The 23,037-nt window shown below is 47.8% G+C and overlaps 2 protein-coding genes across 5 annotated transcripts in view; one reads left to right on the top strand and one right to left on the bottom strand.

Annotated features, from left to right (window-relative positions):
- The window catches only part of LOC143995708 (uncharacterized), an 83,170-nt gene that overhangs the window by 7,841 nt on the left and 52,292 nt on the right, over positions 1-23,037 (top strand). The gene's annotated exons all lie outside the window — the stretch shown is intronic.
- The window catches only part of LOC143995707 (uncharacterized), a gene marked incomplete at its 5' end in the record, with an annotated part of 102,237 nt that continues 84,948 nt past the window's right edge, over positions 5,749-23,037 (bottom strand). Inside the window, 3 exon segments of the mRNA XM_077490454.1 lie at positions 5,749-6,928; positions 10,260-10,321; positions 16,456-16,616. Of these exon segments, the coding sequence (XP_077346580.1) occupies positions 6,729-6,928; positions 10,260-10,321; positions 16,456-16,616 (423 nt within the window).

The following is a 23,037-nucleotide window of genomic DNA, read 5'->3' as shown; positions in this document are numbered from 1 at the left end:
TTTTACCCTTTAAAATCTCCATAGGCGACGTTTAAAAAATTCTACAGGTTGCACGTTTTGAGTTACAGAGAAAGTCTGGGGGTAGAATTATTGCTCTTACTCTACCGATCGCAGCGATACCTCACATGTGTGGTTTGAACAACGCTTTCATATATGCGTTCGCTTCTGCACGCAAGCTTGGCGGGACAGGTCGCGTTTAAAATTTTTTTTTTTTTTCTTATTTTAACTTTTTATTTTATTTTTTTTCACTGTTCTTTAAAAAAAAAAAAAAAAAGTGTGTCACTTTTATTCCTATTGCAAGGAATGTAGAAATCCCTTGTAATAGAAAAAAGCATGACATATATGAGATCCGGGGGGTCAGAGAGACCTCACATCTCATATTTACACTAAAATGCAATTTTAAAAAAAATCGTCATTTGAATAAAATAAACCAAAATGTCCCTCTAAGCGCTATGGGCAATGACTTGGAGACAGGTGGGGGGCGGCGCTATCTTCCCCTCACTCGTCTCCATGTCAGGCCAGGGACAGGTCCAGATCGCCGTCACCGACCCGGCTCCTAACTTTTTTAGCTGGCTCCTAGATTCCAAGGAAGTTTGTCACCCCCTGCCTTGAAGGCACTCAATATTTATCATTGGCTGACATCTTCCAACACCCCTGCGTTTTTTCCTTTCCCTCGATGCGGAGAAAGCGTTGGACGGAGTGGTCTGGGACTATATGACGGAAGTCTTACGCAAAATAGGTTTCTAGGAACGCATGATGAACTATATCTTCACCTTATATTCATCCCCAACAGCAAAAATCAGAGTTAATGGTCTTCTGTCGGACGCTTTCTCCATGTGGAATGGAACTAGACAGGGTTGTCCCTTATCCCCCCTTATATTTATACTAACCATGGAACCTATTCTAAGAAAAATTACAGCCAACAAAGATATTAAAGGAGTTGAAATGGCAAATACTCGTTACAAATTAGCGGCTTACGCAGATGATGATATTATTCTTTTTCTTACTGATCCCATCATAACAATTCCCAACTTATTGAAGGATTTTGACCTCAAAATCTCCAACCTCCAAATAAATTTATCCAAATGGAAAGCACTCAACACATCTCTGTCAGATTCCATTGTATGGCAATGTCAGTCCAATTTCCCGTTTGGCTGGGATGCATCAGCCATAACCTACCTAGGGATACAATTACCATCAAAACTACCTGATCTTTACAATAAGAATTTCGCCACCCATTTTAAAAACCATACAGAAGAACCTTCAAGACTGGAACAAAGGCAATTTTTCCTGGTTTGGTAGGGCGGCGATTATAAAAATGAATGTACTCCCTAGACTCTTCTATTTACTCCAAACAATTCCTATAAAACTACCGCCAGCTTTCTTCTCCACATACAAAAGATTATGTTTAACATTTATCTGGGCCCTTAGATCCCAAAAATTTATCTGTTGGGTCTGCCACCCGCCTCCTTCACTAAAATGTCACAGAAACTATTGTTGCATGTTGGAATACTTATGATGGTTCAGCGTCACACAACACCTAACAAAGATGGCACCACATCCCTGAAAATTTGAAACATTAATCAAAGAACAGGAAGGGAGATTTAGGGATTTTGGCGGTGCTGATTAACAGAGCACAGTTAATTGAAGTACAAATTTTGTAGTACAAAAATTTATTGAGTTTGAAGTTAAAATCAGTAGCAATAAATGCTTAAAAAGTACAGGATAATACAATACAGTGGTTGTTCTCGTCAAGCACACATAGTCCCGACATGTTTCGCATTGGATTGCTTCTTCAGGGGATGTGTGAATATTTGAACAAAATCTTCAACCACTACGTTGATGGTAAAGTAGGGGAATTGTCCACCTCGGGGGTTAACCACAGCAGCGCTGAATCGCAGGGGGCTAAAAAGCCAACCCAGGGAAAATGGGTTGAATGGTTGTGAGAAATGGGGACGCTCGTATTTTAAAAGAAATCTTTTTAAGCACTCAGGGAGACACAACTGCACAGAAGTACCAGCAAGAAGTACAGAGTTTGGAGGATCAAGCGTCACCCTTGGCTGCGACCAAATATTCACACATCCCCTGAAGAAGCAATCCAATGCGAAACATGTCGGGACTATGTGTGCTTGACGAGAACAACCACTGTATTGTATTATCCTGTACTTTTTAAGCATTTATTGCTACTGATTTTAACTTCAAACTCAATAAATTTTTGTACTACAAAATTTGTACTTCAATTAACTGTACTCTGTTAATCAGCACCGCCAAAATCCCTAAATCTCCCTTCCTGTTCTTTGATTATTGTTGCATGTATTAACCGCAGCCCGTTGCCTGGTGGCCCTAAAATGGAAACAGACGGACACCCCCCCCCTCTTTATCTGAACTGCACACCAGGATCAGAGATGTTAAGAGAATGGAATACCTGACAGCCTCCCTGAATGACACCCTTGATAAGCATGACGGAATCTGGGGGCCTTGGGTCCTATTCGAGACTCCCCCAGCCTACTGATGCATGGTTCTCTTCTCATGGGGCTAATGCTGCCTGAGGTGGCTGTTTTTGGGACAGCCCTGGGCTCTGGGGGCAGGAGGCTGCCTTAACCCTCTTACACCCTATCTCTATTCTTTTTCTCCTCTTCCTGACTTGGCTTTTCCCTTCTCTAATGCTCTTATTGCTATTTGTTGAAGTGACCTGTCACAGGAGATCCGCTATTGCCGCCTTTTTACTCTATAGTAGCTCATTAGGATCTCTACGAACCGCCACCTACTCTTACCCCTACTCGGGATGCTGGTTTAACTGACAATCTGATGTTGTGTTTATTATTGTACTATGCATCATCCTGTGCTCTTTATTGGAAATGCTTTGTTCTCCTTTTTATTCCTTTTTCCCCTCTTTTTGTTGATCCCCTCTTGTTTCTGTTCCCCTCTTGTTTTTCTTTTTGCAACTAATAAAACTGTCAGTTTTCCAAAAATAAAAAAAAATAAAAAAATGTATCTGGGCAGAGAAACCATCACGGGTCACATAGGGTAAGCTAGTGTCCCCAAAATTGAAGGGGGGAATAGGTCTTCCGGATATTCAAAAGTATTACTGGGCTTGTCACCTGACTAGAATATTAGATTGGCATTTACATCACAAGACAAAGGCCTGGATAGGTATGGAAGAAGCTGTCCTCCATTTACCAATGTCTTATTTACCATGGATCAATCCACAAAAATGAACACATGAGGTCAGATCACATCCTCTAATAGCTCCCACGTTACAAATCTTCCATTCAGTTCGCAAGAAGCTACACATTGCCTCAGTTCCGGGCCCACTAACCCCAATTGACCAGAATCCGGACTTCCCTCCTGATATTTCGCCTAAATCCGATGCTGACATATCTGCAGTGGAACCCATGAGAGCCAAATCCTTCTATCACAATGGTCAGATATTATCTTTTCAAGAAATTTTAGCTCGTTTCCCTGGAATGAAGATTCCTTTCTTTAAATACCTTCAAATAAGACATTTTTTGCAAAGCTCTAACTCCCAATCTCTGTGGTATAGAGACCACACGCCGTTTGAAAACTTATGCTCCAAAACAGACCCTCAAAGACACCTCATTTCATTGACCTATTCTTTAATGTTCCCAGATGCTTCTTTCTCAAATGACACCACATGTAAGAAATGGGTTAGAGAACTGTCCTTGGATTTAACACATGAGGACTGGCAGAACATATATACACACATACATTCAGGCTCCCTAAATGTTACCGCTCAAGAAAATGGATACAAATTATACTCTAGATCAGGCATGTCCAAAGTCCGGCCCGCGGGCCAATTGCGGCCCGCGGTCCGGTTTTGAACGGCCCGCCTGGTTGTTTAAACATATATATATCTTTTGTGGCCCCCAGCGATCTCCCAGCGCCAGGGCCACAAAAGATATATAGTTCGGCTGCCTCGGAGGGAGGAGGCAGGACGAGTGCCGTGCACACAACAGGAGAATTTCCTGTTTACACGGCAGCTGTAATAGGAAGTCCCATCTCTTCCATTGGACGACTGTGCTGTCCATCAAAGGAGGCGGGACTTTCTCTTAAAGAGGCCATGGTGTAAACAGGAGATTCTCCTGTAAGATGTCTTTGGCGCTCGTCCTGCCCTCCATGGTTGCACTGATGGTAATGGTGGCTGCATTCCTGGCAATTGCAATTGTGGAGCTGCATTCCTGGCAATGGTGAGTGAATTCCCGGCAATGGTGGGTGAAATTCCCGGCAATGGCGGGTGCATTCCTGGCAATGGCGGGCGCTGCATTCCCTGGCAATGGCGGGCGCTGCATTCCCTGGCAATGGCGGGCGCTGCATTCCTGGCAATGGCGGGCGCTGCATTCCTAGCAATTGGGGGTCTGCAGATAGACACTGACCCTTGTTTTGCTTCACAGTTCTTTTATTTAAAATTTTACGTTTTTTCCCCTGAAGCTTCCCTCTTAAAGTGAAGGTGCGTGTTATAGTCAATAAATATGGTGTATCCAAATAATACACTTGAGTTCATCTATTCACCACACACAGCCACAAAGGCAAGAGAATTCTTGTTGGGCAGTGTATTAGTGCTCGGATGGACACACTTAGACCGAATTTTAATGGTTCAAAGAATGTCGCGCAAAATGGTCGGCCCTCGCGCATGTTCAGTTCATCAAATCTGGCCCTCTTTGAAAAAAGTTTGGACATCCCTGCTCTAGATGGTATAGAACGCCTGACCGAATTCACAAATTCCATTCTACTATCCCTCCCACATGTTGGAGATGTAATCTAGCGCACGGTTCTCTTCTCCACATATGGTGGGATTGTCCTTTAATCCAACCATATTGGAAGGAAGTCCATAAGCTCAACACTAAAATCACAACCTATACCCCAGACTACACGCCAGCTCAATACCTCCTGCATCATACATCTATTCCGCAATCCACTTATAAAAGATCCCTCTCATTACATCTTATAAATGCAGCAAAGCTTTGCGTCCCCGTTCATTGGCGTTCTTCCCCTCCCCCCCACTATTTCTGAATGGCTCCGCAGAATAGAGAAAATAGCTGAAATGGAGGGCTTGATCTCTCAAGCGAAAGATACTCATATTAAATTTTATAAAACGTGGTCATGTTGGTCACATTTTAAGTGCTCGACTACATATAACACCCTAATATCTGTCCCTGTTTAGCTTGACCTGGGGACCCCAACTCTATTTAATTTACTAGAATAAATAACATTATACTGCTTTTATTCAGCAACTTGTACCTGATTCTGGATACTACTCCCTTATAAAGTAGACAACAGTATCGGTTGTAGCTCAGATTAAAGCCATACAGACTATTACCTTATATATTGTTCGTGGTCAGGACTCAAATGATTTTTGCGCACAGTTTGATCCCATTCGGGGTGCGCGAGATAATGTGGAGTTTTCAGACCCATAGTTACTCAAGTTTGATGCACCTTTTTTGGTTTCTTATGAGATGTTGGTTTGCGACTAGTGTGACTCCATATGTACGCATGTGTTGTTTATATTCTATTTATTCAGCTTGGAGTAATTTCACCTATTTGATAAGTATTAACAAGTGTTTCTTTTTATTTTTTTATTTTATTGCTCTACGCATTTCTATCTTATGCCAAATATCAATTTATATTACTGCTTTATTTTCAAACTCTGTATTTCATGATTACAATGATATTTAGATTTATGTTTTACTATGTGTATGTAACATGCAATTTTTTTTTTTATCAACAATAATCAATAAAAACATTGAAATAAAAAAATAAAAGTGTCATTGTAAAGAAACTTACTCTCATCCTACTTTCTGTCCTAGAAGTCCAAGGGGGTTACAATATATCTGCAGCCCCATACACCCCAAACATCATCTCTATGCTCACTTTACGATACCTACCCCCCATCACTCTGCTCTGCATGCGCTGCTGTGTGTTATATAAGATGAATGCTCTGTGTTTTTGCATACATTTTATATGCTCCATACTCGGGGGGGGGGGGCGTTTTTAAGGCGGGGCAAAAGGGGCATCTGCCCTGGGCCCTGTCATTGTTGTGGGGCCCAAAGCAGCTGCTTCATAATTGCCAACTATCCTGGTTTAAATTCCCTCGCCCCTTGAGGTTTTAGTCCTGTGCTGTGTCCCAAATGACTCACCTGGAGACCCTGTGTTTACATGTAAATTACCGGCATTCATATGTAAATAGCGGCGGTCGGCAGCATTGATATGTATATCATGCCCCCCTGAGGTGATAACCTCTAGCAACCATTCAACAAGCAGAATTCATGTGCTGTAACCTCTAGCAACTAACCCATGAGCTGTAATGTGTTCTGTAACCTCTAGCAACCAGTCAGTGAGCGGTAATGATACACTGTAACCTCTAGCAACCAGTGAGCGGTAATGATACACTGTAACCTCTGGCAACCAATCGCAATAGCTGCCTGATCTGATTCAGTAAACTGATTTCGAGTCCAGCTGCTATTTATTGTATGTCTCAGAGCAGGTGGAGAGTGAAACTGCATGGAGAGGGGGCCCCCAAGAAAATTTTTGCCCAGGGTCCAATCAATATTAAAGACGGCCCTGTCCATACTGCTAATCCCTGCTTTGTCCTTCAAAGAGGAAAGTTATCCAAATCCCCCCGGACCTCCTCTCCGTTTAATATCCCGGCACACTTTTGGTAGCACATGATAAAACAATGACCGGGGAGACGATGTTCATTTGGTTTAATGTCAGTAATAACTCTCCAAATAAGACTGCTGTAAAAAGAAATATTGATGGGCTTCCTGTGTCAGGGAGCCAGTGAGATGTGCGGCCCCTGGACCGTCCAAGGTAGGTGTGAATGGGTTCATGGAGATCCTTTTCACAGGTAAGTTAATGAATGGGATAACACTGGGAAAAAGTCTCTGAGGAATCGGAGGGAGGGAGACACCTGAAAGAGAAAAACGAGGTCGAAATACGTCTGATCACAATATGTCTGCAGCATCTAACCCTAAGACTACAACCTACCTAGTAATCAACAGGACAACGATTCTTAGCTTGGGGGTGCTAATACTAATGGAAGGGTACAAGGCACAGCCCATAAACCTAGGAGGACCATAGCTGAAATGGACTATTTCTCATGCAATTAGATAGGGTTAGACTATGGTAAAAGACAGATGTCTACAGGCAGGCTGTGGAAACACTGATCAGATCTTCTCTGATAAATCTTTTTCCATCTCCTGCACATATAATAATAATATATAACAGATTTATACAAGAAAGCCAAACTTCTCACATTAAATATTACACTCAGTCAATAATACTTCCCAACAAGAAATGTGCCCACTCCCCAAAATCACTCGGATCACTTAGTGGTTCCCATTTGTTAGATATACATGAAGTTATGAAGACAACATGGACCATAATCTATGATCCAAAAGTCACACCCCACAATCTCCTGTATTTTTTTGCTTGTTGATCATCTACAACCATGAGATTGGGGGCAATGATCCATGATAAAGTGGGCAAAGAAAGCAAACCAGGAGATGGCAGGAGACTATAAACAGGAGATGGAGGGTGGCAATCTATGTCCAGAAGATTAATATGATCTTTGGCCAGGAGATCAGGGGCAATCATCTGCGACTAGAAGATCAGGAGCAATGATTTGTAACCAGGGGCAATGATCTTTGACCAGAAGATCAGGGGCAATGATCTGTGACCAGGTGATCAGGGGCAATGATCTGTGACCAGGAGATCAGGGGCAATCATCTGCGACTAGAAGATCAGGAGCAATGATTTGTAACCAGGGGCAATTATCTTTGACCAGAAGATCAGGGGCAATGATCTGTGACCAGGTGATCAGGGGCAATGATCTGTGACCAGGAGATCAGGGGCAATGATCTGTGACCAGGAGATCAGGGGCAATGATCTGTGACCAGGAGATCAGGGGCAATCATCTGCGACTAGAAGATCAGGAGCAATGATTTGTAACCAGGGGCAATTATCTTTGACCAGAAGATCAGGGGCAATGATCTGTGACCAGGAGATCAGGGGCAATGATCTGTGACCAGGAGATCAGGGGCAATGATCTGTGACCAGGAGATCAGGGGCAATCATCTGCGACTAGAAGATCAGGAGCAATGATTTGTAACCAGGGGCAATTATCTTTGACCAGAAGATCAGGGGCAATGATCTGTGACCAGGTGATCAGGGGCAATGATCTGTGACCAGGAGATCAGGGGCAATCATCTGCGACTAGAAGATCAGGAGCAATGATCTGTGACCAGGTGATCAGGGGCAATGATCTGTGACCAGGTGATCAGGGGCAATGATCTGTGACCAGGAGATCAGGGGCAATGATTTGTAACCAGGGGCAATTATCTTTGACCAGAAGATCAGGGGCAATGATCTGTGACCAGAAGATCAGGGGCAATCATCTGCGACTAGAAGATCAGGAGCAATGATTTGTAACCAGGGGCAATTATCTTTGACCAGAAGATCAGGGGCAATGATCTGTGACCAGGTGATCAGGGGCAATGATCTGTGACCAGGAGATCAGGGGCAATCATCTGCGACTAGAAGATCAGGAGCAATGATTTGTAACCAGGGGCAATTATCTTTGACCAGAAGATCAGGGGCAATGATCTGTGACCAGGTGATCAGGGGCAATGATCTGTGACCAGGAGATCAGGGGCAATCATCTGCGACTAGAAGATCAGGAGCAATGATTTGTAACCAGGGGCAATTATCTTTGACCAGAAGATCAGGGGCAATGATCTGTGACCAGGTGATCAGGGGCAATGATCTGTGACCAGGAGATCAGGGGCAATGATCTGTGACCAGGAGATCAGGGGCAATGAACTGTGACCAGGAGATCAGGGGCAATCATCTGCGACTAGAAGATCAGGAGCAATGATTTGTAACCAGGGGCAATTATCTTTGACCAGAAGATCAGGGGCAATGATCTGTGACCAGGTGATCAGGGGCAATGATCTGTGACCAGGAGATCAGGGGCAATGATCTGTGACCAGGAGATCAGGGGCAATGATCTGTGACCAGGAGATCAGGGGCAATCATCTGCGACTAGAAGATCAGGAGCAATGATTTGTAACCAGGGGCAATTATCTTTGACCAGAAGATCAGGGGCAATGATCTGTGACCAGGTGATCAGGGGCAATGATCTGTGACCAGGAGATCAGGGGCAATGATCTGTGACCAGGTGATCAGGGGCAATGATCTGTGACCAGGAGATCAGGGGCAATGAACTGTGACCAGGAGATCAGGGGCAATGATCTGTGACCAGGTGATCAGGGGCAATGATCTGTGACCAGGAGATCAGGGGCAATCATCTGCGACTAGAAGATCAGGAGCAATGATTTGTAACCAGGGGCAATTATCTGTGACCAGAAGATCAGGGACAAAGATCTGTGATCAGGGCAATGATCTGTGACCAGAAGATCGGGGGCAATGATCTGTGATCAGGAGCAATGATCTGTGACCAGAAGATCAGGGGCAATTATCTTTGACCAGAAGATCAGGGACAAAGGTCTGTGACCAGATGATCAAGGGCAATGATCTGTGACCAGGAGATCAGGGGCAATGATCTGTGACCAGGAGATCAGGGGCAATGATCTGATAAGGGGCAATGATCTGCGACCAGAAGATCAGGGGCAATCATCTGCGATCAGGAACAATGATTTGTAACCAGGGGCAATTATCTGTGACCAGAAGATCAGGGACAAAGATCTGTGATCGGGGCAATGTTCTGTGACCAGGTGATCAAGGGCAATAATCTGTGACCAGGTGATCAAGGGCAATAATCTGTAACCAGGAGATCAGGGGCAATAATCTGTGACCAGAAGATCAGGGGCAATAATCTGTGACCAGAAGATCAGGGGCAATAATCTGCGACCAGAAGATCAGGGGCAATGATCTGCGACCAGAAGATCAGGGGCAATGATTTGTTAATGTAAAGAAGACAGACTGTGCTTGTCACGGGGAGCCTACTTCCCCTAATTGTGGGGGGGAATTCCTCCAGCAGCCCCTCTCTGCTTATGAGAAGTTGGGATACACCTGCCCTGTGTATTCATTGTTATTGGACAATTCACCCCCCAGCCTGAATCCGGGGGGGGGGGGGGGGGGGGGTGTCCCTGAGTTGTATGTCCTGTTGAGGACGGAGGCCCATTACAGTGCTACATATAATAAGATGACAGAAAGAAGAGACCATGACAGGCTTTAGAAAATACAGACAGAAAAGTTGCCCAATGAGCCAATCATCTCACCTTTCTGATCTCTACGTTGTGAAGATTTACTTGTCTCCCCCAACCGCAGAAGGACGCGCTTCCTACAAAACGAATAGGAAAGCCATGAGAAGACGAGCTAGACGAGCGAGTCTTACTACTAAAGTCATGTAGGAAATATAAATAACCCGTTACTATAGAAGATAAAAACATTGTGAGTAATGTGCCATGGTGTCCCCCAATCCGAAGGTGTCCTACAGTCAGAAGGGTGTCCCCCAATCCGAAGGTGTCCTACAGTCAGAAGGGTGTCCCCCCAATCCGAAGGTGTCCTACAGTCAGAAGGGTGTCCCCCAATCCGAAGGTGTCCTACAGTCAGAAGGGTGTCCCCCCAATCCGAAGGTGTCCTACAGTCAGAAGGGTGTCCCCCCAATCCGAAGGTGTCCTACAGTCAGAAGGGTGTCCCCCAATCCGAAGGTGTCCTACAGTCAGAAGGGTGTCCCCCCAATCCGAAGGTGTCCTACAGTCAGAAGGGTGTCCCCCCAATCCGAAGGTGTCCTACAGTCAGAAGGGTGTCCCCCCAATCCGAAGGTGTCCTACAGTCAGAAGGGTGTCCCCCAATCCGAAGGTGTCCCCCAGTCAGAAGGGTGTCCCCCCAATCCGAAGGTGTCCTACAGTCAGAAGGGTGTCCCCCAATCCGAAGGTGTCCTACAGTCAGAAGGGTGTCCCCCCAATCCGAAGGTGTCCTACAGTCAGAAGGGTGTCCCCCCAATCCGAAGGTGTCTTACAGTCAGAAGGGTGTCCCCCAATCCGAAGGTGTCCTACAGTCAGAAGGGTGTCCCCCCAATCCGAAGGTGTCCTACAGTCAGAAGGGTGTCCCCCAATCCGAAGGTGTCCCCCAGTCAGAAGGGTGTCCCCCCAATCCGAAGGTGTCCTACAGTCAGAAGGGTGTCCCCAATCCGAAGGTGTCCTACAGTCAGAAGGGTGTCCCCCCAATCCGAAGGTGTCCTACAGTCAGAAGGGTGTCCCCCAATCCGAAGGTGTCCTACAGTCAGAAGGGTGTCCCCCAATCCGAAGGTGTCCTACAGTCAGAAGGGTGTCCCCCCAATCCGAAGGTGTCCTACAGTCAGAAGGGTGTCCCCCCAATCCGAAGGTGTCTTACAGTCAGAAGGGTGTCCCCCAATCCGAAGGTGTCCTACAGTCAGAAGGGTGTCCCCCCAATCCAAAGGTGTCCTACAGTCAGAAGGGTGTCCCCCCAATCCGAAGGTGTCCTACAGTCAGAAGGGTGTCCCCCAATCCGAAGGTGTCCTACAGTCAGAAGGGTGTCCCCCAATCCGAAGGTGTCCCCCAGTCAGAAGGGTGTCCCCCCAATCCGAAGGTGTCCTACAGTCAGAAGGGTGTCCCCCAATCCGAAGGTGTCCTACAGTCAGAAGGGTGTCCCCCCAATCCGAAGGTGTCCTACAGTCAGAAGGGTGTCCCCCCAATCCGAAGGTGTCCTACAGTCAGAAGGGTGTCCCCCCAATCCGAAGGTGTCCTACAGTCAGAAGGGTGTCCCCCAATCCGAAGGTGTCCCCCAGTCAGAAGGGTGTCCCCCCAATCCGAAGGTGTCCTACAGTCAGAAGGGTGTCCCCCAATCCGAAGGTGTCCTACAGTCAGAAGGGTGTCCCCCCAATCCGAAGGTGTCCTACAGTCAGAAGGGTGTCCCCCCAATCCGAAGGTGTCCTACAGTCAGAAGGGTGTCCCCCAATCCGAAGGTGTCCCCCAGTCAGAAGGGTGTCCCCCCAATCCGAAGGTGTCCTACAGTCAGAAGGGTGTCCCCCAATCCGAAGGTGTCCTACAGTCAGAAGGGTGTCCCCCCAATCCGAAGGTGTCCTACAGTCAGAAGGGTGTCCCCCAATCCGAAGGTGTCCTACAGTCAGAAGGGTGTCCCCCAATCCGAAGGTGTCCTACAGTCAGAAGGGTGTCCCGCAATCTGAAGGTGTCCTACAGTCAGAAGGGTGTCCTCCAGTCAGAAGGGTGTCCCCCTAATCCAAAGGTGACCTGCAGTCAGAAGGTGTCCTACAGTCAGAAGGGTGTCCCCCAGTCAGAAGGTGCCCAGCAGTCAGAAGGTGCCCAGCAGTCAGAAGGTGCCCAGCAGTCAGAAGGTGTCCTACAGTCAGAAGGGTGTCCCGCAATCTGAAGGTGTCCTACAGTCAGAAGGGTGTCCTCCAGTCAGAAGGGTGTCCCCCTAATCCAAAGGTGACCTGCAGTCAGAAGGTGTCCTACAGTCAGAAGGGTGTCCCCCAGTCAGAAGGTGCCCAGCAGTCAGAAGGTGCCCAGCAGTCAGAAGGTGTCCCCCAGTCAGAAGGGTGTCCCCCAGTCAGAAGGTGCCCAGCAGTCAGAAGGTGCCCAGCAGTCAGAAGGTGCCCAGCAGTCAGAAGGTGTCCCCCAGTCAGAAGGGTGTCCCGCAATCTGAAGGTGTCCTACAGTCAGAAGGGTGTCCTCCAGTCAGAAGGGTGTCCCCCTAATCCAAAGGTGACCTGCAGTCAGAAGGTGTCCTACAGTCAGAAGGGTGTCCCCCAGTCAGAAGGTGCCCAGCAGTCAGAAGGTGCCCAGCAGTCAGAAGGTGTCCAGCAGTCAGAAGGTGTCCAGCAGTCAGAAGGTGTCCTACAGTCAGAAGGGTGTCCCCCAGTCAGAAGGTGCCCAGCAGTCAGAAGGTGCCCAGCAGTCAGAAGGTGCCCAGCAGTCAGAAGGTGTCCCCCAGTCAGAAGGGTGTCCCGCAATCTGAAGGTGTCCTACAGTCAGAAGGGTGTCCTCCAGTCAGAAGGGTGTCCCCCTAATCCAAAGGTGACCTGCAGTCAGAAGGTGTCCTACAGTCAGAAGGGTGTCCCCCAGTCAGAAGGTGCCCAGCAGTCAGAAGGTGCCCAGCAGTCAGAAGGTGTCCCCCAGTCAGAAGGTGTCCCCCAGTCAGAAGGGTGTCCCGCAATCTGAAGGTGTCCTACAGTCAGAAAGGTGTCCTCCAGTCAGAAGGGTGTCCTCCAGTCAGAAGGGTGTCCTCCAGTCAGAAGGGTGTCCTCCAGTCAGAAGGGTGTCCCCCAGTCAGAAGGGTGTCCCCCAGTCAGAAGGGTGTCCCCCAGTCAGAAGGGTGTCCCCCAGTCAGAAGGGTGTCCTCCAGTCAGAAGGGTGTCCTCCAGTCAGAAGGGTGTCCCCCAGTCAGAAGGTGCCCAGCAGTCAGAAGGTGTCCTACAGTCAGAAGGGTGTCCCGCAATCTGAAGGTGTCCTACAGTCAGAAGGGTGTCCTCCAGTCAGAAGGGTGTCCTCCAGGCAGAAGGGTGTCCTCCAGGCAGAAGGGTGTCCCCCAGTCAGAAGGGTGTCCCCCAGTCAGAAGGGTGTCCCCCAGTCAGAAGGGTGTCCCCCAGTCAGAAGGGTGTCCCCCAGTCAGAAGGTGCCCAGCAGTCAGAAGGTGCCCAGCAGTCAGAAGGGTGTCCTCCAGTCAGAAGGGTGTCCCCCAGTCAGAAGGGTGTCCCCCAGTCAGAAGGGTGTCCTCCAGTCAGAAGGGTGTCCTCCAGTCAGAAGGGTGTCCTCCAGTCAGAAGGGTGTCCCCCAGTCAGAAGGGTGTCCCCCAGTCAGAAGGTGCCCAGCAGTCAGAAGGTGCCCAGCAGTCAGAAGGGTGTCCTCCAGTCAGAAGGGTGTCCCCCAGTCAGAAGGGTGTCCTCCAGTCAGAAGGGTGTCCTCCAGTCAGAAGGGTGTCCCCCAGTCAGAAGGTGCCCAGCAGTCAGAAGGTGCCCTACAGTCAGAAGGGTGTCCCCCAGTCAGAAGGTGCCCAGCAGTCAGAAGGTGCCCAGCAGTCAGAAGGTGTCCCCCAGTCAGAAGGTGTCCCACAGTCAGAAGGGTGTCCCGCAATCTGAAGGTGTCCTACAGTCAGAAGGGTGTCCTCCAGTCAGAAGGGTGTCCCCCTAATCCAAAGGTGACCTGCAGTCAGAAGGTGACCTGCAGTCAGAAGGTGTCCTACAGTCAGAAGGGTGTCCCCCAGTCAGAAGGTGCCCAGCAGTCAGAAGGTGCCCAGCAGTCAGAAGGTGCCCAGCAGTCAGAAGGTGCCCAGCAGTCAGAAGGTGTCCCCCAGTCAGAAGGTGTCCTACAGTCAGAAGGGTGTCCCGCAATCTGAAGGTGTCCTACAGTCAGAAAGGTGTCCTCCAGTCAGAAGGGTGTCCTCCAGTCAGAAGGGTGTCCTCCAGTCAGAAGGGTGTCCTCCAGTCAGAAGGGTGTCCCCCAGTCAGAAGGGTGTCCCCCAGTCAGAAGGGTGTCCTCCAGTCAGAATGGTGTCCCCCAATCAGAAGGTGCCCAGCAGTCAGAAGGTGCCCAGCAGTCAGAAAGGTGTCCTCCAGTCAGAAGGGTGTCCTCCAGTCAGAAGGGTGTCCTCCAGTCAGAAGGGTGTCCTCCAGTCAGAAGGGTGTCCCCCAGTCAGAAGGGTGTCCTCCAGTCAGAAGGGTGTCCCCCAGTCAGAAGGGTGTCCCCCAGTCAGAAGGGTGTCCTCCAGTCAGAAGGGTGTCCTCCAGTCAGAAGGGTGTCCCCCAGTCAGAAGGTGCCCAGCAGTCAGAAGGTGCCCAGCAGTCAGAAGGTGTCCCCCAGTCAGAAGGTGTCCTACAGTCAGAAGGGTGTCCCGCAATCTGAAGGTGTCCTACAGTCAGAAAGGTGTCCTCCAGTCAGAAGGGTGTCCTCCAGTCAGAAGGGTGTCCCCCAGTCAGAAGGGTGTCCTCCAGTCAGAAGGGTGTCCCCCAGTCAGAAGGGTGTCCTCCAGTCAGAAGGGTGTCCCGCAGTCAGAAGGTGCCCAGCAGTCAGAAGGTGCCCAGCAGTCAGAAAGGTGTCCTCCAGTCAGAAGGGTGTCCTCCAGTCAGAAGGGTGTCCCCCAGTCAGAAGGGTGTCCTCCAGTCAGAAGGGTGTCCCCCAGTCAGAAGGTGCCCAGCAGTCAGAAGGTGCCCAGCAGTCAGAAGGGTGTCCCCCAGTCAGAAGGGTGTCCCCCAGTCAGAAGGGTGTCCCCCAGTCAGAAGGGTGTCCTCCAGTCAGAAGGGTGTCCCCCAATCCGAAGGTGTCCCACAGTCAGAAGGGTGTCCCCCTAATCCAAAGGTGACCTGCAGTCTGAAGGGTGTCCCCCTAATCTGAAGGGTGTCCCCCAGTCAGAAGAGTGTCCCCCAATCCGAAGGTGACCTGCAGTCAGAAGGGTGTACCCCAGTCAGAAGGGTGTCCCACAGTCAGAACGGTGTCCCCCAATCCGAAGGTGACCTGCAGTCAGAAGGGTGTACCCCAGTCAGAAGGGTGTCCCACAGTCAGAACGGTGTCCCCCAATCCGAAGGTGACCTGCAGTCAGAAGGGTGTACCCCAGTCAGAAGGGTGTCCCCCAGTCAGAACGGTGTCCCCCAATCCAAAGGTGACCTGCAGTCAGAAGGGTGTCCCCCAATCCGAAGGTGACCTGCAGTCAGAAGGGTGTACCCCAGTCAGAAGGGTGTCCCCCAGTCAGAACGGTGTCCCCCAATCCAAAGGTGACCTGCAGTCAGAAGGGTGTCCCCCAATCCAAAGGTGTCCTACAGTCAGAAGGGTGTCCCCCCAGCCAGAAGGGTGTACCGCAGTCAGGAGGTGCCCGGCAGTCAGAAGGTGTCCCCCAGCCAGAAGGTGCCCGGCAGTCAGAACGGTGTCCCCCAGTCAGAATGGTGTCCCCCAGTCCAAAGGTGACCTGCAGTCAGAAGGGTGTCCCCCCAGCCAGAAGGGTGTACCGCAGTCAGAAGGTGTCCCCCAGCCAGAAGGTGCCCGGCAGTCAGGAGGTGCCCAGCAGTCAGGAGGTGCCCGGCAGTCAGGAGGTGCCCGGCAGTCAGGAGGTGCCCGGCAGTCAGAAGGTGTCCCCCAGCCAGAAGGGTGTACCGCAGTCAGGAGGTGCCCGGCAGTCAGGAGGTGCCCGGCAGTCAGAAGGTGTCCCCCAGCCAGAAGGGTGTACCGCAGTCAGGAGGTGCCCGGCAGTCAGGAGGTGCCCGGCAGTCAGGAGGTGCCCGGCAGTCAGGAGGTGTAGCAGGAAGCATCATGTCTATACACGCCTGGAAATGTTAATGATTAGTGATCTGTATGCAGGCAGAAGTGACATCAGATCATATTCTGGTATCACTGGCCAGGATAGGACGGGTCCTGATCATACAGATGGTCTCCCCCTGTCCATACACAAGGGGGAGGAGGCCCATCCTCCCAGGTCATCAATGAGCCAATGACATCAACCTACCTTTGTACCGGTGGAAGAGCCAGCACCGTACTCTCATCGGCCGGGTCAGCATGGCTTAGGGTAAGGACTTCGGACTTCATCTGAAGCTCACAGTAGTAATTCAGAACATCTGATGGTGTCACATTGAAAGACTCCACATGAGACGGACTGGCTCCAAGTCCCTAGACAGAGCAGGAGCACAATAATCGGAGGTCAGAGGTCATACTGGATATATAAATGGAGAAATATACATTAAAATGTAGTGTTCCAGGATCTCCCCATAAACCGAGCACTATGAAATCTAATTCATTCATCATTCTCAGTGTGCCAGAGGGCAGAAAACAAAGGTCTGTGTCCCCGATAATCTCCAGAGCCTCGCCTGTGTCCCCGATAATCTCCAGAGCCTCGCCTGTGTCCCCGATAATCTCCAGAGCCTCGCCTGTGTCCCTGATAATCTCCAGAGCCTCGCCTGTGTCCCCGATAATCTCCAGAGCCTCGCCTGTGTCCCCGATAATCTCCCGAGCCTCGCCTGTGTCCCCGATAATCTCCAGAGCCTCGCCTGTGTCCCCGATAATCTCCAGAGCCTCGCCTGTGTCCCCGATAATCTCCCGAGCCTCGCCTGTGTCCCCGATAATCTCCAGAGCCTCGCCTGTGTCCCCGATAATCTCCAGAGCCTCGCCTGTGTCCCCGATAATCTCCAGAGCCTCGCCTGTGTCCCCGATAATCTCCAGAGCCTCGCCTGTGTCCCCGATAATCTCCCGAGCCTCGCCTGTGTCCCCGATAATCTCCAGAGCCTCGCCTGTGTCCCCGATAATCTCCAGAGCCTCACCTGAGTTCTCTCCATTCTTCAGAGCCTCGCCTGTGTCCCCGATAATCTCCAGAGCCTCACCTGTGTCCCCGATAATCTCCAGAGCCTCACCTGAGTTCTCTCCATTCTTCAGAGCCTCGCTTGTGTCCCCGATAATCTCCAGAGCCTCGCCTGTGTCCCCGATAATCTCCAGAGCCTCACCTGTGCCCCCGATAATCTCCAGAGCCTCACCTGTGCCCCCGATAATCTCCAGAGCCTCACCTGTGTCCCCGATAATCTCCAGAGCCTCAACTGCATCCCTGATAATCTCCAGAGCCTCACCTGAGTTCTCTCCATTCTTCAGAGCCTCGCCCATGTTCACATTCAGAGCCTCACCTATTTTCCCTCTACTCTGCAAAGCCTCTTCTCTATCCATCCACTCTCCTGTGTGTTCTCTCCATTGTAGAGCATCTCCAGTGTCCTCTTTAATCTGTAGATGTTCTTCTGTATTTCTTCTAATCTGTAGAAGCTCTTCTGTGTTCTCTCAAATCTGAAGAAACTTTTCTGTGTCTTCTCCAGTCTATAGAAGCTCTCTTATGTCCTACCTAATTATATATATATATATATATATATATATATATATATATATATATATATATATATATATATATATATATACATATACATACAGTGGTGTGAAAAAATGTTTGCCCCCTTCCTCATTTCCTGTTCCTTTGCATGTTTGTCACACTTAAGTGTTTCGGAACATCAAACCAATTTAAACAATAGTCAAGGACAACACAAGTAAACACAAAATGCAATTTGTAAATGAAGGTGTTTATTATTAAAGGTGAAAAAAAATCCAAACCATCATGGCCCTGTGTGAAAAAGTGATTGCCCCCCTTGTTAAAACATACTATAACTGTGGTTGTCCACACCTGAGTTCAATTTCTCTAGCCACACCCAGGCCTGATTATTGCCACACCTGTTCACAATCAAGGCATCACTTAAATAGGAGCTGCTTGACACAGTAAGGTCCACCAGAAGATCCTTAAAAGCTACACATCATGCCGAGACCCAAAGAAATTCAGGAACAATTGAGAAAGAAAGTAATTGAGATCTATCAGTCTGGAAAGGGTTATAAAACCATTTCCAAAGCTTTGGGAATCCAGCGAACCACAGTGAGAGCCATTATCCACAAATGGCGAAGACATGGAACAGTGGTGAACCTTCCCAGGAGTGGCCGGCCGCCCAAAATTACCCCAAGAGCGCAGCGACGACTCATCCAAGAGGTCACAAAAGACCCCACAACAACGTCCAAGGAACTGCAGGCCTCACTTGCCTCAGTTAAGGTCAGCGTTCATGCCTCCACCATCAGGAAAAGACTGGGCAAAAATGGCCTGCATGGCAGAGTTCCAAGGAGAAAACCACTGCTGAGCAAAAAGAACATCAAAGCTCGTCTCAATTTCTCCACAACACATCTTGATGATCCCCAAGACTTTTGGGACAACATTCTGTGGACCGATGAGACAAAAGTGGAACTCTTTGGAAGGTGTGTGTCCAAGTATATCTGGCGTAGAAGGAACACTGCATTTCATAAAAAGAACATTATACCAACAGTAAAATATGGTGGTGGTAGTGTGATGGTCTGGGGCTGTTTTGCTGCTTCAGGACCTGGAAGACTTGCCGTGATAAAAGGAACTATGAATTCTGCTGTCTACCAAGAGATCCTGAAGGAGAATATCCGACCATCTGTTCGTGTACTCAAGCTGAAACGAACTTGGGTTCTGCAGCAGGACAATGATCCTAAACACACCAGCAAGTCCACCACCGAATGGCTGAAGAAAAACAAAATGAAGACTTTGGAGTGGCCTAGCCAAAGTCCTGACCTGAATCCTATTGAGATGTTGTGGTATGACCTTAAAAAGGCCGTTCATGCTCGAAAACCCTCTAATGTAACTGAATTAGGACAATTCTGCAAAGATGAGTGGGCCAAAATTCCTCCAGGACGCTGTAAAAGCCTCATTGCACGTTATCGCAAACGCTTGGTTGCAGTTGTTGCTGCTAAGGGTGGCCCAACCAGTTATTAGGTTTAGGGGGCAATCACTTTTTCACACAGGGCCATGATGGTTTGGATTTTTTTCACCTTTAATAATAAACACCTTCATTTACAAATTGCATTTTGTGTTTACTTGTGTTGTCCTTGACTATTGTTTAAATTGGTTTGATGTTCCGAAACACTTAAGTGTGACAAACATGCAAAGGAACAGGAAATGAGGAAGGGGGCAAACACTTTTTCACACCACTGTATATATAGAGGCTCTCTGCTGCCCCATCTAATCTTCAGAAGCATTCTTGTTTCTTCTCTAATCTGTAGAGGTCCAACTATATCCTCCCCACAGCTGGCCATACAATGAATGAATTTGCTTAGTAGGTGGCACTGCCTCCCGCCTGACATCCATACACACATCTATAGATCTATGAACAGCTTAATCTGTAGAAGCTCCATCTCCTCTCCGATCTGTAGAAGCTCCATCTCCTCTCCAATCTGTAGAAGCTCCATCTCCTCTCCAATCTGTAGAAGCTCCATCTCCTCTCCAATCTGTAGAAGCTCCATCTCCTCTCCAATCTGTAGAAGCTCCATCTCCTCTCCGATCTGTAGAAGCTCCATCTCCTCTCCAATCTGTAGAAGCTCCATCTCCTCTCCAATCTGTAGAAGCTCCATCTCCTCTCCAATCTGTAGAAGCTCCATCTCCTCTCCAATCTGTAGAAGCTCCATCTCCTCTCCAATCTGTAGAAGCTCCATCTCCTCTCCAATCTATAGAAGCTCCATCTCCTCTCCAATCTGTAGAAGCTCCATCTCCTCTACGATCTGTAGAAGCCCCATCTCCTCTCCAATCTGTAGAAGCCCCATCTCCTCTCCAATCTGTAGAAGCTCCATCTCCTCTCCAATCTGTAGAAGCTCCATCTCCTCTCCAATCTGTAGAAGCTCCATCTCCTCTCCAATCTGTAGAAGCTCCATCTCCTCTCCAATCTGTAGAAGCTCCATCTCCTCTCCAATCTGTAGAAGCTCCATCTCCTCTCCAATCTGTAGAAGCTGCATCTCCTCTCCAATCTGTAGAAGCTCCATCGCCTCTCCAATCTGCAGACGCTCCATCTCCTCTCCAAACTGTAGAAGCCCCATCTCCTCTCCAAACTGTAGAAGTTTCATCTCCTCTCCAATCTGTAGAAGCTGCATCTCCTCTCCATTCTGTAGAAGCTCCACCTCCTCTCCAATCTGTAGAAGCCCCATCTCCTCTCCAAACTGTAGAAGCTTCATCTCCTCTCAAAACTGTAGAAGCTCCATCTCCTCTCCAATCTACAGAAGCTCCATCTCCTCTCCAATCTGTAGATGCTCCACCTCCTCTCCAATCTACAGAAGTGCCATCTCCTCTCCAATCTACAGAAGTGCCATCTCCTCTTCAATCTATAGAAGCTCCATCTCCTCTACAATCTGTAGATGCTCCATCTCCTCTCCAATATATAGGAGCGCCAACTCCTCTCCCATCTATAGATGCTCCATCTCTACAATCTGTAGATGCTCAATCAATAGAAGTGCCATCTCCTCTCCAATCAATAGAAGCGCCATCTCCTCTCCAATCAATAGAAGCGCCATCTCCTCTCCAATCTATAGAAGCTCCATCTCCTCTCCAATCAATAGAAGTGCCAGCTCCTCTCCAATCAATAGAAGCGCCATCTCCTCTCCAATCAATAGAAGCGCCATCTCCTCTCCAATCAATAGAAGCGCCATCTCCTCTCCAATCTATAGAAGCTCCATCTCCTCTCCAATCTATAGAAGCTCCATCTCCTCTCCAATCTATAGAAGCTCCATCTCCTCTCCAATCTATAGAAGCTCCATCTCCTCTCCAATCTGTAGAAGCTCCACCTCCTCTACAATCTGTAGATGCTCCATCTGCTCTCCAATATATAGAAGCACCAACTCCTCTCCAATCTATAGAAGCTCCATCTCCTCTCCAATCTGTAGATGCTCCATCTCCTCTCCAATCTATAGCAGTTCCACCACCTCTTCAATCTGTAGAAGATTGATCTCTTCTGTAATCTGTAGAAGATTGATCTCTTCTGTAATCTGTAGAAGATTGATCTCTTCTGTAATCTGTAGAAGATTGATCTCTTCTCTAATCTGTAGAAGATTGATCTCTTCTCTAATCTGTAGAAGATTGATCTCTTCTCTAATCTGTAGAAGATTGATCTCTTCTCTAATCTGTAGAAGATTGATCTCTTCTGTAATCTGTAGAAGATTGATCTCTTCTCTAATCTGTAGAAGATTGATCTCTTCTCTAATCTGTAGAAGATTGATCTCTTCTCTAATCTGTAGAAGATTGATCTCTTCTCTAATCTGTAGAAGATTGATCTCTTCCCTAATCTGTAGAAGATTGATCTCTTCTCTAATCTGTAGAAGATTCAGCTCTTCCCTAATCTGTAGAAGATTCAGCTCTTCCCTAATCTGTAGAAGATTCAGCTCTTCTCTAATCTGTAGAAGATTCAGCTCTTCTCTAATCTGTAGAAGATTCATCTCTTCTCTAATCTGTAGAAGATTCATCTCTTCTCTAATCTGTAGAAGATTCAGCTTTTCTCCAATCTGTAGAAGATTCATCTCTTCTCTAATCTGTAGGAGATTCATCTTTTCTCCAATCTGTAGAAGATTCATCTCTTCTCTAATCTGTAGGAGATTCATCTCTTCTCTAATCTGTAGAAGATTCAGCTCTTCTCTAATCTGTAGAAGATTGATCTCTTCTCTAATCTGTAGAAGATTGATCTCTTCTCTAATCTGTAGAAGATTGATCTCTTCTCTAATCTGTAGAAGATTGATCTCTTCTCTAATCTGTAGAAGATTGATCTCTTCTCTAATCTGTAGAAGATTCAGCTCTTCCCTAATCTGTAGAAGATTCAGCTCTTCCCTAATCTGTAGAAGATTCAGCTCTTCTCTAATCTGTAGAAGATTCAGCTCTTCTCTAATCTGTAGAAGATTCAGCTCTTCTCTAATCTGTAGAAGATTCATCTCTTCTCTAATCTGTAGAAGATTCATCTCTTCTCTAATCTGTAGAAGATTCAGCTTTTCTCCAATCTGTAGAAGATTCATCTCTTCTCTAATCTGTAGGAGATTCATCTCTTCTCTAATCTGTAGAAGATTCATCTCTTCTCTAATCTGTAGAAGATTCATCTCTTCTCTAATCTGTAGAAGATTCAGCTCTTCTCTAATCTGTAGGAGATTCATCTCTTCTCTAATCTGTAGAAGATTCAGCTCTTCTCTAATCTGTAGGAGATTCATCTCTTCTCTAATCTGTAGAAGATTCAGTTCTTCTCTAATCTGTAGAAGATTCAGTTCTTCTCTAATCTGTAGAAGATTCAGCTCTTCTCTAATCTGTAGAAGATTCATCTCTTCTCTAATCTGTAGGAGATTCATCTCTTCTCTAATCTGTAGAAGATTCATCTCTTCTCTAATCTGTAGAAGATTCAGCTCTTCTCTAATCTGTAGAAGATTCAGCTCTTCTCTAATCTGTAGGAGATTCAGCTCTTCTCTAATCTGTAGAAGATTCATCTCTTCTCTAATCTGTAGGAGATTCAGCTCTTCTCTAATCTGTAGAAGATTCAGCTCTCTAATCTGTAGGAGATTCATCTCTTCTCTAATCTGTAGGAGATTCAGCTCTTCTCTAATCTGTAGGAGATTCAGCTCTTCTCTAATCTGTAGAAGATTCAGCTCTCTAATCTGTAGGAGATTCATCTCTTCTCTAATCTGTAGAAGATTCAGCTCTTCT

This window comes from Lithobates pipiens, unplaced genomic scaffold (assembly GCF_037356315.1).
Source record: "Lithobates pipiens isolate NorthernLeopardFrog02 unplaced genomic scaffold, aLitPip1_a1.2 Scaffold_185, whole genome shotgun sequence".
In the NCBI taxonomy this organism is placed as follows: Eukaryota; Metazoa; Chordata; class Amphibia; order Anura; family Ranidae; genus Lithobates; species Lithobates pipiens.
This window is presented reverse-complemented; position numbering and strand designations above follow the sequence as displayed.